Source organism: Toxotes jaculatrix, chromosome 6 (genome assembly GCF_017976425.1).
Source record: "Toxotes jaculatrix isolate fToxJac2 chromosome 6, fToxJac2.pri, whole genome shotgun sequence".
In the NCBI taxonomy this organism is placed as follows: domain Eukaryota; kingdom Metazoa; phylum Chordata; class Actinopteri; family Toxotidae; genus Toxotes; species Toxotes jaculatrix.
The window spans coordinates 15,486,599-15,505,819 of record NC_054399.1 but is presented as its reverse complement, the minus strand read 5'-3'; the positions used below and the strand labels follow the sequence as shown (position 1 = coordinate 15,505,819).

The following is a 19,221-nucleotide window of genomic DNA, read 5'->3' as shown; positions in this document are numbered from 1 at the left end:
GTCCTTACCGCTGATCATGTAAGATGATGTTTTGTTTCCATTGTCAAATGACTATTAAAAACGGAAATGGATGAATTTTCAGGGGTTTACCCTTATCTACATGCCTGAGCTGTGAGAAAAATGGTTGCCCACTAGTTAGCATGTCCATTCCCATGAAATGAAACTAACTAAATGTTTTTTTTTTCAGTAGTACTGGTTGAAACCTCAACCAAAAGCAGCTAGAAAAGTAATTCAGATCAAAAGCAATCCACAAGTCACACTGCAACAAGGCTGCCTTTAGCGTTTTAGGTGGTTCGAGGCAAACCCGAAAGTAGTTACTGTAAACACTTTGCAGTACTCTAGGTGTTATGGTGCTAAATGCTGAACTAGCATTTGCACCTAGGACCCTGCATATAGCCTCAGAAAAACAACACAAAAACAAATGTGATTATCGGTAGTTTACTTGGGCCAGCCCCGCTGATGCACTCAGACCAGCGCCTGTGTGAGAACAACCCCTGTATGAGTGGTGAAACAGTGCTGCATGATTTAACGTACTGAAGGCTTGGTGAGAACAGACCAGTTTAGCAATACTTGTTCCGCACTAAAATACTGTGGCCTTTAAACTCCACTTGCTGAGAGTCAACTAAACTTTCTGTCCTTCACTGAAATGTTTAAATAACTACTACATGGAAAAATGAAGAAGAACAGAAGCCCAGATACACATACTGACAAAGGCAAAAGTACAGTCAGCTGCTATTTTACTCAGGACACAAGCTTTTCAAGGAATTTCTGTTACTTACTGTACACAAGACTCATAGAACCAACACTGGGGAACGAGACATTACTCACTCATAAAAATAAAGTTTATTAACTTGACATTCACTCTTAAAAGAATGTGCATGGAGAAACAGTTTAGTAAAATGTAAAATAATTACACCTGACAGGACAAGAAACTTGGTGGCTTGGCAGATTTCAAAATTTACCTTCAGTCAGCGTTCAGTTGCATGTCATCGTGACCACCTATTTAAAAAAAAAAAAACCCATCACAATTCACTAGCTTAGCTGGTTGTCTTCCTTCCTGAGTAACAGCCAATATGCAAGATGAATAAGCAACCCACTTGTTTGTCACTAACACACATTATGGTGGGCGAGTTCAACTCTATATAGTAATTTTTTAACACATAATACATGGTATGAGAACTAAATCAATACTTTGTCAGACAGATCTATCAAAACATCAATGAGCCAAAAGAGAACATCAGATGCCATGCAGTGGAAAATAGTAGTGAGATAGTGTCAGATCGTTGTTCAATGTGTAAAACTGGTGTGAGTGTGTCAAACTGTCAGTAGATGGAAAATCACATCTGAGATCTATGAATATACAGTACTGTTGAGATGGTAACAGATCTCTATCTACAAACAGAATTTCACCATGTCCCTGTTTCATTTCCCTCATAGTTCTTAGTTTTGTTTATTTTAAAACTGTGAAAAAGAGAGAAGAAAGCTGTGTTCATAAAAAAACACACACACACACACACATCACTGACAGAAAAGATGCAAACAGCTAAACTTGAAACCAAAAGGGAGCAGTTAAAGATGTCACACGTCACACAAACAAAACAAACAAACAAAAAAAAAAAACCCTTCCTCCCCTGAAAGGTGAAGAAAAAAAAAACATTTTCATTTTGAAAATTAGCGCCATTGATATTTAAAGACTGAAAACTTATTAGTCAACTGTTATTCCTCAGAAGTGTAAAAATTTTGGGATAATATTACCCACAGGTACATTAGCTTTACTGTGGCTTAAAAGATGAGGCTGGCAACATTAAGGGTTTTTGTTATCATCAACAAATCCCTTGAGAAGTCCAAAACCATCAGTTCATTAGTCGATCTTTCAATACTTCCCTAACCTGTCTGTTGCACAAAATTGTTAAAAGCAGCTAAAATATATTGTTTAATTCTTACAACGTATATTAAAAACGCACAGATCTTTCTCAAACATCTGGGCTCTGTAGTTTTTAAGCCAATGCTACCCAAACAGGAATAAACATAAAGAGTTCATTTTTGGGGGACACATTTGGTGCCCTAGTGTGTGTGTGTGTGTGTGTGTGTGTGTGTGTGTGTGCGTGTGCGTGTGCGTGTGCGTGTGCGTGTGTGTGTGTGTGTGTGTGCGTGTGCGTGTGCGTGTGTGTGTGTGTGTGTGTGTGTGAGAGAGAGAGAGAGAGAGAGAGAGAGAGTGTGGGATCATCTCAAAATAAACTATGGGGTCCATTTTCATGGTGTCACCCCGACACAATGGAGCTCTATGTAACAGAAGATGATATAATACTTTTGTTACACATAAAGTATTTGTTTCGGGATCAGTTTATTAGTGGTTTTGTTCTTTTTATGGCATTTGTTAACAGTGACAAAAATGTGGAAAATCACCAGACTAACTCTTTAAGGGTTTAGAGGCCAGGTACCCCTGAAACAAATCAGAAACGTAAACAATACCAAACCAAATCAAAGAGATGATTGGATATTGCAAGCTTGTTGTTGGTCACAGCAACTGTAAGACCAAAAACAAAGTGAGACCTAGACACTTATGGTCCATGCACATCAGGTCTTATGTTTTCTTCCACCTCAAAACTCCATTGTTTATAATTTATTGCAAGAAGCCTGGAGGCTGCAAGGGTTCATAACAAAAACAGCATTTATCACTCTTACGAGAAATGTATTTTTAGATTATATATACAGTATATAAGTCATCGGGTAAACCTTTACTCAAACCACGAAAGACCAGCAGGTGTACATTCAGCCGTGTGTCACACTCGTCTATTTTCTGGGAGATAGCTGACGGCAGCGTACTCTGTATCATTTGAACTGTGCTCCAAAACTGCAGGGGGTCTTTTGGGGAAATCCAGGACACTGTAAACCAATGAGGGTGAAGACACACAGCTGGACTCCCCAACTCTTTCCTGTAAAGACAATTAGAGTGAAGCTGAAAAATTTCTGGAGACATTTTGAATGTTTCCTTTGACATGTATGTTTTTAAAGATATGAAACAACAACAGTGTTCTTACCTGTCCTGTGGGATTAGAGTTTTGTTGTGGTTGTTGTTTGTCTGTTTAAAAAACAAAACGGGTGAGTCAGTCGGATAAAGAGGAAAAGTTTGACATCTCATCTCTACCTCGAAGTGAGTTTGCCAGGTTTGATGCCACCATGCATGTACAAGTGCATATTTTGCTCAGTGACCGTATCTGGTAACCTCTGATATAGCTGGAGATGTTGCACAGATCCAGCACAGCTAGTTCCAACATGTAACTTCCCATAAAACTACACATTGTTGTTTTCTATATTTCTGTTTTTGTACAAATTACAAGAGTGTTAAGTAGTGAACTTTAGAGGTGCTGTAATACAGATTTCTGAACTTTAGAGAGAGCCAAGCTGGTTGTGTCCCCCTGCTTCCAGTCTTTGGAAGCAGGCTAAGCTAAGCTAATCACTTTCCAACTCTCACTTCCCAACTCTAACTGCTCAATACACTAACTCTCTAAGTGTAGTAATGCATCAATCAGTGTGCAGTTTAAAGAATTAATGGGCAAAGCTGTGCAAATGCTGAGCAGTCAACAGCAAACATTTTGTTGTTGTTTATCAAATTAAACAAATAGTGGCCCAAATAAGTTACACTGAATTAAGTCTGACTTTATCATTGATTTTTTTAGTACACAACTGCAGCACTTGCACAAGCTTGTAAAAATATTATCCTTCATGATCTGGCAGTGCAAAAAAAGCCAGACAGGGTGCAGAGGAGTATAGATTATATCTGTCAGTCTGCTGACTTTTGTCATTTTCTCTGTTGAATACTCATAGCCCTGTTTGAGCAGTGCTATCTGCGGACAACATTGGACCAGGTTAGCACAACATGGTACAGGAGTGCACAGTCAGCAAAAGCCTGCATCTGTATACACGTACGGGAAATCATCAAATGTGGTTTCTGAGGTCACAGGGGCTGTCAGATATTTGAAAGCAGCAATGTTCCTACTCAAAGTAGGCCAGAGGGGTTTGTGTCTGAGTGAAAGCGCACACATGATAGTGAACAAATAATGCAAGTATTTTTTTTTCCACCCATACCTCAGTGATAGTAGGTACATTTACATTTGCATGCTCTGAGGGAGGACTTCTTTTCAAAGGCTATGAATCATCACATATATCAAAAGGATGTGAAACTGCAATCCGGTTTGCATTTTTGAGCATCACACACAACTGCACATTTTTTCCACAGAATAACAACAATTCTTTTCAACTTCACTTTGTTCTCATGAAAGAAATTTGTAGAAAATACTACTCACTGTAAAGTCACCTAAATTATAAGCAACCAATGTCAAGATTCAGATCCTGACAAAAGAAAGACCACAATATACCTGAGAACCCTAATGGCAGATAAGTAAAATGAGCACAAATAAGAAGACTTTATTTGGGCAGTAAGTTTCCCTACCTTTGGTTCTCACGAGACACCAGATCAACCAGGGAAGTACTGCAACCAGCAGCACTACAGGTGAAACCACAAGGACAGTGACGCTGTGATAGGAAAAGAAACTGGAACTTCCATTGTATTTGGTATTTGTGATGTTAGCCGGCTTTGGAGGAACTGTAGGAGTTAAAAGGAAATTATGAAAATATACACCTGTGTCTCTCAAGAATAATGTATATTTCTTCATTTTTAGTGTCTATAACAAGTGGTGCCATGGCAATAATTGTTCAAGCCATTGTCCCACTTTAATGGTAAATGGTAAATGTGTGAGTAAATTTTTTCTGTACAACTAGGCCAATTGCAGTATATTTACTTTTTAAAATTAAACACAGACAGTGAAGACACACAGAAACTTTCACTTTTTTGACTGGCAACGTTGGTAGCAGACATATGAGCCTTCAATCAGCACTGAAACTAACACACTGTGGAGTGGTGAACAGCATCTCAAATGTTAGTCGGAGATAACGTGTAGCACCTCTAAGTTGCCGTTAGAAAAAATATACATTGAAAAAAGCTAAGTAATTTCAGTAAACAGCTGTGCACTGCAGCCTTTAGCAAGCGCTGACTCATACAGGACTGAATGGTGCATTTGTTTGTGACTATTTTCAGCAGTGCATTAAAACACAATTGATGCTCAAGTTAGAATTTTTAGTAGGGCAGTGGTTCAAAAAGTACAGAGCCCACATTTATTGTAACAAAGGAACATGTCCCACAGTGCAACACTTTGTCTCATTCATGTGGTTTCAATGGTTTTGGGACAGCAACAGTGGAAGTCTAGGACACTGAGTGAGAATACGATCAGACTTTGCCTACACAGACAATACTTGGTATGATCATTTCATTGTGGGTTTTAGTCCATTCATGGGATTTGTTAATAACAAGAAATCTCACATTTTCCATGTTCATGTTGGACAAATACCTTCTTTCAAAGCTATTACCTGCAATGAAATTTTTAGCCATATTAGTGGCACAGATGGCATGGAGTGGCCACCGGGGCAATATTGGTCCAGACTGAAATATCTCAATAACTTCTGGGTAGATTGACATGAAATTTAGTTCAGATATCCCATGGTGCTGAGAGGATGTATCTTAATAACCTTTTTCATGCCCCCCCGTCGCCACCATCACAAAATGAATTGTAATAACTTCTGTGATCCCTCATTTTTTTTATCTTGCACCGTTACCAGGTCAAAATTCCAATAGCCTATATCTGATAGTTTGCTTCATGGTTTCATTATCCTCAGCTTCTCTGTGTTTGCTGATAGTCAACAACAGTCAACAACATACTAAACTAAAATGATGAACATGGTAAACATTATCCCTACTTATGGCAGCCAGTGTATATTGATGTTAGCACTACTCTTGTCCTCTTGTTCAAGAAACAGGAGTTAACACTGAATTTGTTTGGAACTATTTTAAACTGAGGATTAATACAAAATTGGTGGTCTACAGAAGTATCTACAGCAGTAGGACATTTTATGTGTAACTGAGTAAAAAGTAACTACTGTTTACACAAGGTTTGAAAAATATGATAGGAGACGATTATACCTTTGTCTACACTCAAAAATCTCGCCAAACACTTTATACTGTGGTACCTATCCTTTTAATATTTCTGGTTGTATTAGACCGTTATGGCCTTTGTAGCAAATTAATGAGCAGGTCTGTATTGTGACAATATTGTTTGTTACACAGTACACAAATTATTGCATGAATGTAATAGCATACCATTTTCAGGTTTGTATTTATACCATACTGTATTGGTGGCGGTGTAATGTAGGCTATGACGATAAAGACTGACTTTACCTGTGCTGCGTCTGTTCTCCTCTTGGACAATCAGCTTTATCTTGATGCTTTTTGGGGGGATTCCTGTGTCCATGAACAAACTGGCCCAGTAAATGTCGCTATGATTTTTTGTGAGATTTGTAATGTGGTATTGCACAGAGGAATTGCCAGGGTAAATGTCAACACCTCCTCCTGAGCATCTTGGGTTATTTGAATACTCAGCAATCTTTTTGTAGCCGCTCATATACACTACAAAATGACTCCTACAATCAATTTTAGTGTTATTAAATATAAAGTGAAGGGTGATGTTGCTGCCGATGATCCCAATGACCTCTGCTTGGCTGGGCCCTGTGTGAAGACAAAGTGAAATGTATATGAGTGGTCGGATGCAACAATCACCACATCCTTAAAAGCAAAATGCAACTCAGCACCAAAAACCAGTGTAATCCACAGTAACTGCCAGGTTCTGTCCAGGTTGCAATAACTGCACTCTGGTTTGTTAGTTTGTGCTCTCGTCGCACTTACTGTCACAGACAAACACTAGATAGCCACTGCTAGGTGGCCTTGCTAAAGCTAAAACTACATTTGCATAGTTCTTTTTTCCCTAGCTGTTATTTGTACTTATAAAATATAAATATATCCAAAATGTAATCCAGTTTGCTATCCCACACATCTAAATGAGGAAGTTTCAAAATTCAGTCATGATGGAGATTAAAACCTGCTTTTGACTTTAGAATTCATGTGATTTGGTGCAATTAAACTACCTTTAAATCACATATCACATGTACTGATGATGCTAATGAATAAGATAAATGTAAATAATTTATAAAGAATGAATGGTAGTAATAGCCTAGATGTATAGACACCTATTCTGGCTAAAACAGAGAAAAAGTCCAATGAAATGTGAACTATAAACGTTAAAATTAACATTTGTTTTCTTAAACTAACCAGATACACGAATGAGAAAGCTGACAGAACATTTTGTTGGCAGACACTGAGTTTTTCCCCTTCATCCTGAGAAGAGAATTCAGAGACTAAGTGGAGTGCACAACATTTCTCTCTTTCTCCCATTTGTTGCCCAGCCTGAAAACTTTAAAGCCTTCACTCTCATTTTTATGTTTTCACTGCATGTGAGGACATGTGTCATGGATGTCACTAAGTTCTGTTAATCTATTTTATGTTAGTAGAAAGTCTCCGAACTCCTGACTTGTACATCATAAATATTAGTTGTACCATTATCTAAATATTGCATCTGTGTTTATGGCATATGTAGCATGAGCCAGAGTTTGTTTTACTTAAAAATTTAAGGACACAGTTTATTGGACATTCTTTTGCATGGACAACATTGGCATTTCAAACGATCAAAAAAAAAGGTCAATTTATTTGTATTAGACGAATTCACACACAGTCTCTCACAAGATTAAAGTTGTCTCAAGGCAAAACTCCTATTATCTCAAACACAAGCCGTGGTTTTATTAGGAGGTTGTCAGGCTACACATAATAATTGCATTTATCTTCATATTAGTAGTCCTCAAGTCCATTTTTGCTAGTGGCAAAACAGCAGACAGCAAAGTCAAACTGAGAAAACAACATGTCAGATACTAAGAGATAAGACTGTGGCAAAACATCATTACTGTGTGGTATCATTAATGGAACAATAACATGGAACAAAAACAGGCACTATGATTCTAAAAGAATGAAGAAGTACAAAAATAAGTTTTAGAAAACAGTAAAAATTAACCTCTAGCAGGTCAAAACCTCTCAAATGTCAAAGACTAAAACATCAATCATGAAGAAGACAGCTTACCGTTGAAAACCATGTGAGCTGTGGCGATCAAAACTAACCCGAGAGACTTTGTGATGGTGTTGTCAACCATGGTAGGAGAAATGCGCTGGTTGCAGGCCTGGCAAGATGGCCTTTGAGTGTTTGACCTTACTGATTTTTATGAACTGCCTTGGTGTCTTGAATCCTAGTCAGAAAAATGGTTTTATCTTACTAGGCAAAGAGCAGTATGCGAGCCTGACAGGAGGAAATTGCAGGCAGGAACTTGCACAAACACCGATTTATCCTCCTACAGCGAGACAAGCACCTCCTGTAACGGAAGACATCAAAGAGGTTCATGGACATGTGGTGCAGAGAGTGAGGAACTCAGATGTCACACATGATGCATGCAAATTCAGGAAGAGAAAATAGTTTCCTTCATATTTTGAGAAAGAATATGCAGAGATATTACTCATAAAACAGTCATCTAAGCTCACCATACAGTGGACCTGGGATTGAATTTTTGTTGACAGTAAACCCTTGTAAATTGCTTTTGTGTGCCTAAAATCGGCTACAAGTTGGTGAGTTTGAGCTGTTCTTTAATCAGTACACTGTAGTTTACAATACAGTCAATTGTTTTTCTGTTTTTTTCTTAAAGGTTCATTTCACCTGAACTGCAAAAAAACACCCCCATATTTTTCTATTTTTAGACACGTAAATACTTTCGGTTTTGTTTGCTGAATTTTGAAAGTTCATACTCTCAGATAACATGAACAGAATTTATTGGTGTTCCTCACAGTCAACTCAAGTTTAACATAACATTAAAAATCATTTCGACAATTACTTGACTTCAGCAACAACTTGTCTTAGGAGAAACAATGTCCCTGTTACTATAAATGATCCACAGACTTCACAGTGAATGTCTTTTAAATGACAACTGTTGACAGCAAACTTTTCAGGTGTTTTGATTATGTTCCTCATGCTTCCTCCCTTTGATCTTCATCGACTGTGTGATGAAGGTCGATTTCAGTATCAACAAACCATAGATATGCCAATACTTAGATATTACTGTTTTGTGTTAACCAAATCGCGTGGCCGTAGGTGTGATTGTGAGTGTGAGTGATTGTCCTTGTCAGCCTTGCGATAGACCGGTAACCAGTCCAAAATGCGCTGGAAGTGGCTTCAGTCCAGTGAATGATAAGTTGGTTCTGATAAGGGGAGGACAGCATGAGGTGGACACTGTTTACCATGAGCAGATCTATCTAAAGCTCTGAAAGGTTTTTCCAGTCGTTCCAGTCTGTTCTTCCCTCTCAGATGATGTCAATCAGTAACATGATATTGGTTGCAGTTTTACAGAATTTGTTTGTTGAGGCAAGTCGGAATAAAGCGGCAGATAAATCTTCTGTTTGTTAAAACTGTATTTCTCTCTTCTTTTTGATGACATTGCAATTTTATAACAAAATCCATTGACTGTTGTATTTTGTATACGACTATTTGTTTCCATTTGTTTTAAACAAAAACAAGAAATAATCAGACCAAAGTTTAGATTATTACTATTACCTTCAGATATTACTGTGCCAATGGATTTATCAGTAAAAATCAGCCACACGTGCTAACACATACACACACGACACTTTAACCACAGCAGAGGAAGTTGGGGGCTTTGAAGTACGAATCTGATGAGATTAAGACAAAACACAGCCAGTGTGCAGCACAGGGTTATGTTTGGTTTCAGTGGTTGATGGAGGTGGTCATTTCCTTACAGCTTTGGAAGGAGGAAGACCCTGTGGCTTAAACCACTGAAGCAAATGATTCAGCTGCGAGGGGCACAAACTTTTAGGCAGTGTAATGCAAATCTGTGAATCACGAAGGCCACGTTGGAGGCCTTCAGAGCCTGTAAAGACCATAAATATGAATGTGTTTTCAAATGCAGCATGCAGCTGCTGTAGCTCAAAAAACCTTGAGTAACCAATGAAACATTACATTTTTGTCAGGGCATCTTCATCTGGCTACAAAATGACTGAAAAGAGAGAAAAATAACCATACAGACAACTCCAAAGGGAAACAAAAAGACTATAAAACGACCATAAAGAAACACAAAACGTCTATAAAAGGACATAAAATGACCACAGTGTGACACAATATGACTACAACCTGACATAAAATTACTACAAAGAGACAAAATGACTTTATAAACAACTACAAAGATGCAAATTGACAATAAGGAGACACAAAACTGGCACTATTTTAAAGCAGTAGTATGAGTGGTATGAGGAATACACTTGGTTTTAATAGAAAACTGCCCTATAATGACTAAACTGGAGGACAAAGTGTACTTTATCTGTGTATTTGCTATCATTCATCTGTCAGGGCCCAATATGTTCAGTCAGAGTGCTTAGGAGCAGTTTCTGCCTGTTCATAAATTAAATTTTATGGAAATACTGATGTGATTATTCTAGTCATTACTGTACTTCTACGCCATCTTGTGGACTGAACTATTTGAAGCAAATCACTTGCATGCAAAGCCTCAGATGCATGATCACATGCCACTCTTCCTTTTTTCTCACTCACACTGAAACAGAAACACATGAATGCACGCATACATGCTCACGCTTACTGACACTCACGTCCCCTGTGATGTTGTTTCCTTTCCTGCATCACAGCTTGCTAAAATTATTTCCTCTGTGCATCTTTTTTCTTTCCATGCTATATACTGTTGTCATCTCTGTTTCAATTATCCGGAACAAGAGTGCTACCTTTTAGTTATGTTCTTTGAGTTTTAGTACTGTGGTGAATGTTTTTTTTTTCTCTTGTTGCTGCTCGATTTAAAATACTAACAACTACAAAGTTCTTGCTTGTGATCATGCATTTTGTGGTTATGTTAAGTGTTGTTTAAAAGGGTGTCTGGGCAAGTCCTTTTGGTCAGCTTTTAATCTTGCCATGGAGCTCACTTAAAAGTGTGTTGCAAACACACAACAGACCACTGGTTTTGTAACGAAATCAATGAAGAAACAAATCAAGGCCTCAGGTTATGCATTTCAAGTGGCTCAGTTTTAGTGTCATCAGGGGAAGCATCTTCACTTCACTGTGTGTGTGTGTGTGTGTGTGTGTGTGCGTGTGTGTATCTGTCATAGCTGTGATATGCTTTTCAAACTGGAAGGGTATGGCAGGGGGTAACTGTATGGCAGTAAGGGTTGGATACTGACAGATAAACCTGTCTGTGACCAACCAGTGTAAATGACATGCTTTCAAAGGCAGGTGACAGGGTTAACCGAGGAAGAAAATGACATTTGTGTATATATATTATATGATCTGACTGATGTTATCAGTCAGGTATATAGCGTCAGCCTCTGGTTAAACAGCCTCCTCTTTTCCTCTCCTCCCGTGCAGCAACAGTGACTGAAACAACGCTTCACCTCACGTTTTTCTCAGGTTCTGATGCACAGTGATTTCTGCCTGAGTTCTCTCGCTTGTTATTGAAGCCTTCAGTATCTCGTGGGTGAGGTTTTGGATGTGTGTGAGCCTCAGTCTGCAAGCTACGGTTATCAAGAAACCTCTACTCTATGTCTTTCTAAAAAGACATGTCTTTGCAGAAACATGCTTCAATCTTATTTAGTATGATATAGCATGCATCCATTTTTACTACATTGCTCCACCAGCTTTCTGTTGTTGAAATACAGCATTTAAGCATTTACTGTTTAACATGAACATAATTTAAAAAATAGTCTAGTTCACTGGTGATTAAAGTATATTCAACCCTAAATCTGATTTGGCTGCTATTTGCTGAGGGACACTTGTTGAAACAGCATTTAGCTGAGCTTCATCTTGCACAGCAGAGATTGAAGGTAGCACACATACTGATAAGAAGGGAAGAGCAGGAAAGCCCTTATTGCCATGGAAACTGAGATACCGACTCTCCTATTAAATGCTGCTCTAACAAAACAATTACAAAACAATTACCAAGCAATCCACCACCACTATACACCACCCGCCACTCACTGCCTACCACCAACACTACACACACACACACACATACACACACATCATGCCCTTTTTCTGTTCATAAGGTTCAACGGGTGAGTTCAGATACACAGGCAAAGACAACCCCCAATTTTCATTTTTCTTTTTGTGATCTAGCACCATTCTGCTTGAGATAAATGCCATTTCCAGTTGATTGCCTCAACTGTTGATCAATCTCTCAAGACATCAGCTGAAGCCCTCCAACACGTGATTGGACTACTGGACATTAATTTGATTTTCAGGTAAGTATTTTCATACTTAGCAGCTGAAGAAATAAATCATTGAGTTTGGTGAGAAGGAAGCGTGTGTGTGTGTGTTTGTGTGTGTGTGTGTGTGACAATCTTAAAGCAGCTATAACTGATATTTATACAATAATATATCAAATGGCAATCTAAAAGCAGAATGACATTGTAAAAGGGTAACGATAAGCCAATAGACACTTATCACCTAAATCTAGATATTCCCCTCAGGAAACCTAAAACAGAGTAGTAAGAGCGAATATTGGACTTATATTCATCAGTTGTCCAGAAACAACTACAAATCACTGGTAATGTTGCTCCATAAGTGCTGGATGTGTAAATGTGCCACTGTTTGCCATATGAACATGAAAGGTGAATGTTATGGCAGTATTGTGTTCATAACTTGTCTCCGTTGCCACCAAGTGGTCAAAATAACCCCACTGTCCCCACTGATACAAACTACTATTACTGCTACTACTACCACTGATGGTAAGAATACAATGGCCTGTAATGTAAAAGTTACAGAGTTCCATTAGAGGCAGTTAAGGTTTTAAAGATTCCCACAATGAACAAGCAGCACACTGGTCAGTTCAACAAGTAAATACACTGCATCATAACCCTGACTCTTTGTGTGAGTGAGTGTGTGTGTGTGTGTGTGTGTGTGTGTGTGTGTGTGTGTGTGTGTGTGTGTGTGTGTGTGTGTGTGTGTGTGTGTGAGAGAGAGAGAGAGAGAGAGAGAGAGAGAACCTACTGGTTGATACTTGTTGTACTTAGGTCAAGCTCACGTCCTAGCAACTAGGCAAACCATCACCAGCTCCCTAGCAACCAGGAAGGCACTGGTGTCATTGCCATCACCGGTTGCCATTGGAGATGCAGGCATTCCATAGAAACCAAGCCGAGGTGCAAATAGTGACAACACACCCCCCGACACCCTACACGCGCAGACACACAAACAGTTGTGTTTCCGTCACAGGATATTGCTCAGATTTACATTAGTTTCCTGAAGACTTGCCCTAACCCTAACCACAATTTACATAACTTTAAACCCAGTCTTCACACCAAAATGTAACAACTTACAGTATGGGCAATTGCTTTTTTGGAAGTCATGTCCACACAAAGCAGATTAATCTCCCCACAACACAAGTGCACACACACAGCCGATGTGGATGGTCACAAATTGACTTTCACGTATGCAATTATCGGATATTTCACATACACCCACCCCAACACACATCCACACGCTCACACATCTCAACACGCTATTTGGGAGATCTGCTTTCAAGCACGCCTTAAAGACGTGTGAAAACCACATGTCCGCACGTGCACTCCCACAGACTCGGGAAGGGCTGGGTCAAAAATGCGATTTTGAAATACACATGCATGGTGGCTGCATGCATGCACTCTCTCTCTCTCTCTCTCTCTCTCTCACACACACACACACATAGACACACAGTCCGTTAAATAAATGGGTTTTCACATCACAGTCAGTAAATAAAGGCTTGCGTGGCGGAGCCTCCACACACACGCACAGCGCGCGGCAGGCAGTCGCGTCCTGTGAGGCAGCTGTCACGGTTTCCAGCGAAGGTATTCCCCAGCCTCATCACGACCAGCAGCCTGCCAGTGTTCAATGCTCTGCTGCTTATTTTTGTTCAGTGTATCGAGAGAAGAGCTGAAGTTATAGATACAGAATTAAAAAAAAAAAATACCGGTGAAAACTTTTATTTTGGCGTCGTGTCACAGTGGCATTACTCGAATAAACAGTTAGAAATAGAGGGGAAAAAAGAAATAGAAGTTGTATATGGAGAGAGATACTGATTATTATAGCCTTTGAATTCAACACACTTCAGTGTTTTTGTTCCCTTCTATGAAAAACATAAAAGGTTTGTGAATCACATCTCAGCCCCAGCACCTACTTTTCCCCCGTCCTCACCCAACCTCACCTCTGCTGACTGTCATCCACCGCCCAAAACGATTTAACCGCCCCCCTCCAATAGATCCCCCCCCCTTCCTCCCTCCCTCTCTCCCTCTCTCCCTGCCTCGCTTCCCACCAGTCACATGGAGGTTAGCGGTGACCCGTCGCTGCCTCGGTTTTGTGGCAGTCGCTCTCCGGTGCGCCTTGGAGACGGACGAGAAGCGAAACGCAAAACGAAAACTGTCGGTGCGCCTCATTTGTTTTGATATGTAAATGCGGGTTATTATGTCTATTCCCTAGGGAAAACTCCCCGAAATCCACTGAAGCCGCCGGTAAACGATACTCAGTTAAACGGGTTATTTTTAGTCGCCCACCGCAGCGATGAGTGGCTTGAAACCGGCTGTGAGACCGAGTGGTACTGCGCTGTGGTAAGCGAAGCCCCCGCTTGGTGTTCAAGAATCAAGAATGAAGTCGAGGCGAGATAAACTGAAGATCCCCTCTCTGACTCTGGAGTAAGTTCTGCTTTTCATTTTCATCCTCTGTTGCAGCTGTGAAACCGCAAGCCGCCATGTGAAACTGTTGTCTTTCAAAGCTGTAGCCTGGTAAGAGTGAAATGGTAGTGTTTATGTGGTCACGTTGTCTTAATGGTACACCAGAGTACGCCGGTGTCAACGCAGACTTTTCCCATACAAAGTGGCTGTAGTTCAAGTAGACCAGACCTGCCAACGGAGCCTGATGGAAATGCAAATAATCCCTCAAGTTTTTGATGACATTTGCTTGAGGCTTCATTATCTGGTTTAACAGCCTCAGTTTACCTTTGTATTTTGTATTTTGAGGACAGTAAGTTAAAGGTGTCTCATAAGCAGCCTATTCCTTTTGAAATACAAGCATGTTAAGTATTATTAAAACTGGCAGTTTTCCTGCCTGCCTATTAATTTTTAAACTAATTCCCCCATCTGAATGTGGAGAATCCAGCTTTCCAGCCTTGAACTGTAACTGTGTTTGCACAACTCATGGCTGGTGAAACTAGTAAAACCAAACTACTGAAACAACAGGAAACTTGTGAAGACTGAGTTTTGCTTTATTCTGTTTAAAGTTTGAGGCAGTTATATCAAATCTAACTGGGACTGCTATTTTCCTCAAGAGCGCTGCAGATCTGACTTTAGTCAAACCAAATGCCTCACTGAGTTTCAAAGGTACAGCTCATTCCTCGGTGTGAATTCTCACATCGTCATGATGTTTTCCTTTTCTCTATTGTCTCATTTTCTTTAACCTCACATGAAGTTCTCGCTTTACTATTCCTGCATGAATCACATGCTCACCCTCACAGTACCAAGACAGACAAATGCCTTTCAGTCTTCATAAGGACATATATTTTATTTCCTTATAGTTGCTAATCTGTGATTCCTTTCTCCATCAAAGGACATGGCTGCAGTCTTATATCCGCCCACTCATCCCCTAGAGTGAACGTAGCCTTTTTTTGTGGGGAGGGAGGGGGGACCTGCTGCCCACTAGATGCTGATCCATAAGGCGTAGGAGCTCCCCGCTCACATCCCCATTCTCTGATCCATCCATCTGCCTCCACCATGGATCATCTCAGCAGAGCGTGTGCTGTTTCCATTTCATTTTCATTTTTAGGCACTTAGTAGCTTCTGCTCCCGCGCAGAGATACAGAGGAGGTTTCAGACTCGATTAGCAGGGAGGGGTTCAGGGTCTTACTGATGGCTGTTGATGGATGCATCAGTCCAGACACTCATTTGTGTAAACCAAACCTGTGACATTTAGTGTTCTGGATTGGCTCTTTAACCGCCTGCAGTGAAAAAAAATGACAAACATGGCATAAAATTTTGTTTGTAGTCAGACTTTTTTTTATCGCAGAGAACCATGTTGTACAAGTATTCAGGTGCACAGCTTTCTATAAATAAACTTTTTGTAAGATAATGTACCTTGTTTGAACATACTTGGAAGATGTCTTAATTAAGTTAATTAATTCTTCTTCTTTAATTTTTATGGACTATTGTGCAGTAAGACAATCCTGCTGCCATATTGCTATTGGTGGTCTGTAGCTGCAGCTGCACTTAGTGTCAGAGTCTCTGTGAACCACCTCAACATCTGAGCAAATCAGAAATTCAGCGAGAATGTCACTGATGAGTCAGTCTGAGATTTTCTACTCAGTTTACACTCTGGACAGGAGTGTCCGTGAAGTGCTGACAACATGCAAATGCAAAATGGAAATGATGGACCATTACTCACTCAAGCACCATTGAGGGTTTGGTTTAGAGGTCCGTAGGAGAAAATGTGTCGAGACGAAATTCAGCATAAGGAGTTGAATGTGTTGTGTAATTATGAGCCGACACTACAGAATGAGGAGTGTTTGTGCAAGGAGTTGTTTTTCCTACCATCCTCCCTGCATTACTATGACAACACGTTCATTAGTGCTATGTTTTGCACTGAGAAGCCTCTGCAGCACTGAGACAATAGCAGCACTGTGGTGTCCACAAGGCAGAGCTTACATTTGAGCAGGGAAATCAATAGAAAACAGATTCAGTGCTGGGTCAGCATCGGTGAGCTATAGACCTTAAGGTGGCTGTGCATGTGTATTATGATGCAAAATCGATGCATGAAGACGTGAAATGGTAGGCAGTGTTTATTTTAAAAAGTGCAGTTTCAGGATTTTTTTGTGTATGGGAATCCAAAGTGTTTTGGCCTTCTGGATTAATTAAACAACATGGACACTATTAATTTTCATCTGAAGTCAAGTTTATGTCAGAGAGTCTCTCACACTGTAGAAGGTTGCAGTCATCATTAGATGTTCACTAAATGTGTGCTGGACGATGAAACTTCCTGCCCAGTGTTGACACCTAGTTGGCAACTTCTTGTGGCGTAAGAGCTCAAGAGAGTTTGCATGTCATCAAATTAGTCCAGCCACCCTGTAACAAACGATGCTAACAGAGAGGCAGCAGCGTCACCCTGCAGACAGACGGTGAGTGTCTGTCACCATCGGCTGGTGATGTCAGCCAATGAGAGGCGGGGATCAACCTCTAACCCACGACAAAAGCTCTGCTGCTGACTGATGACAGATGCCAGCGCTCTGAGGTGCTGAGTCAGCGCACTAATCCATGTGAACATTTCTTGCCTTACAGTTTGTCACCCACTTGCCAGAGCCCCACCCTCCTGAGCCCATGCAGCCCCTGCAGTCCCTGCAGCCCCTTACAAACCCTTCATCCCTGGAGGTAAGACGGACAGGTCACACACAGACTGTTTCTATGGGCTGTAACTTAAAAAAAAAGAAAATCACCAATGAGTCAGTTCACCACAAAACCAACAACTAGCTGATCCACTTAACAAGTATTGTCTCTGTTGCCAAAGCCTGATATAGCTTTTCCCTCTGTGCCATAGAGCTCTGTCCAGAACAACACATAAGTGAAGGGCAGTGTTGTGTGACAAGTCCCTTCATTACCATGAACATGGGCACTGCAGTTTATTTTGATTCAGTCCCACATATACTGACCTGTCGGTGCAAATGCTCACTAGAGCACCAAGTACATATCAATCCGTGTCTGACAATAGACCTCAACAAATACAATATCTACTACGGTTTTGGTCACATCTGCCAAAGACTATAGTGCCTGGATGTTTTATTATATTATTCTCTTTTTAATAAATAAGAAAATGTATTTGTGACCCATTTTTAAAGATTTAAGTCCGCAGTAGTGACGAAAGGGACTGGGACTGAGAATTGCAGACAGGGTAAAGTCAGAAAATATCTTACCACAGCTGTTCAGGTGCATTCAATTGTATCACACAGTCTTCACATATTTTATGTGGTAAACTCTTTTAGAAACATGCTGCAAATTCACAAAAATACCATCACAAGTTGATGGGTATGATAAAAGAGGATGGTGAGACTTATGCCTATATGCCAGATTGTTATTGACTGGATCAATATAGCATCAAAAAGTATTTTGTTTTAACTATTTGGTGAAAGCTCTCCACCTTTTTAAATGGTTATTAAAATGATCAGTTAACCCAAGTGGCTTTCCAGCTACAGAATATTTTATCAGGTAGTATGAAATATAAATGGAATAACTCTGGGGGAAAAAAGGAAATAAACGCCATGTCTGAGTTGTTTTTTTGTATATTAAGGTGCTTCTGTTTCACCAGTGAAGACCTATCATTTATTAGTTGTCTCTAAGTCTATGTGGGTTGCTTGGCAACGGTGCTGGGTGCTGTGGAGGAAGGCAACACTGCAAACAGAGGCAGCTACATCCAGCATGTTTCTGGATGTGTGAGCAGTGCTAGGCTGTCACGCCACACACTGTACGGTAATGAACCCCATTTGCTCTGTTGAAAAATGAGCAAATTTTTCTGGGAACGCAAAAGAATTCTCAGATCCACTAAACATGAATTCCTCAACGTGACGCAGACTTCACACGGTCGTTATGTGATGCAACAGTGAGGGAGCTTGGACATATGTTGGCATCGTTCCTCACAGCTTTCTGTATTGGCGACCACCCCCCCGTCCCCCGTCCCCCCATGTTGTTTCACCACCCAGAAACATGTTCATTCTCTTGCATCAGATGTTGTATCTGAATGCAAGGAAATTGCTTCCTTACATCAACCTTTGATTGTGATCACTGAATATGTAGAGTCTTGTCTTGATGATGCAGAGATATTTTTATGACTATGTATCTGCCTGGTACCTGGTGCAGGATTCTTATTAAGTGTGTGGGGCGAGTGCAACACATATTTACTCTATATGGCAGCTGTCTAAAAAACAAATAAACATGAGGTGCATTAAAACAACATGAAAATACTGTACATATAAATACAAACTGCAGACAAAATACAAAACTGGAAACTGGATTCCCACACTTTAGCAGCCACAATAAAAATGGCTCGATCACCTTTAAGCTTAAGCCTCAGTGAGCTGTAACTAATGATCTGATGACCTCAGGCGGCTCCTGATGTCAGTAGATTACCATGACGTAACCTGACCGTGCACATGTCAATGCAA

The 19,221-nt window shown here is 40.2% G+C and overlaps 2 protein-coding genes across 4 annotated transcripts in view; one reads left to right on the top strand and one right to left on the bottom strand.

The window, feature by feature from the left end:
• Positions 1 to 2,327: 2,327 nt before the first annotated feature.
• Positions 2,328 to 8,326, bottom strand: LOC121183439. Of its 2 annotated transcripts, none has more exons than XM_041040511.1 (5): positions 8,079 to 8,326; positions 6,293 to 6,619; positions 4,454 to 4,507; positions 3,042 to 3,082; positions 2,328 to 2,936 (listed from the first exon to the last, which is right to left on the bottom strand). In XM_041040511.1, exons 1-5 carry the CDS (start codon positions 8,146 to 8,148, stop codon positions 2,784 to 2,786), a joined length of 645 nt encoding a protein of 214 aa, XP_040896445.1. In that variant the 5' UTR covers positions 8,149 to 8,326; the 3' UTR covers positions 2,328 to 2,783. The 2 variants fall into 2 exon arrangements, with proteins under 2 accessions (XP_040896445.1, XP_040896444.1); XM_041040510.1 differs by having other exon boundaries at positions 4,454 to 4,606; positions 8,079 to 8,325.
• A 6,047-nt stretch (positions 8,327 to 14,373) lies between these two features.
• mast3b (microtubule associated serine/threonine kinase 3b) overlaps positions 14,374 to 19,221 on the top strand; it is a 33,118-nt gene continuing 28,270 nt past the window's right edge. For both annotated transcript variants that reach the window (XM_041039935.1, XM_041039934.1), the window contains exons 1-2: positions 14,374 to 14,716; positions 17,348 to 17,437. In XM_041039935.1, the coding sequence (XP_040895869.1) occupies positions 14,670 to 14,716; positions 17,348 to 17,437 (137 nt within the window). In that variant the 5' untranslated portion in view covers positions 14,374 to 14,669. The remainder of the gene's footprint in view (positions 14,717 to 17,347; positions 17,438 to 19,221) is intronic.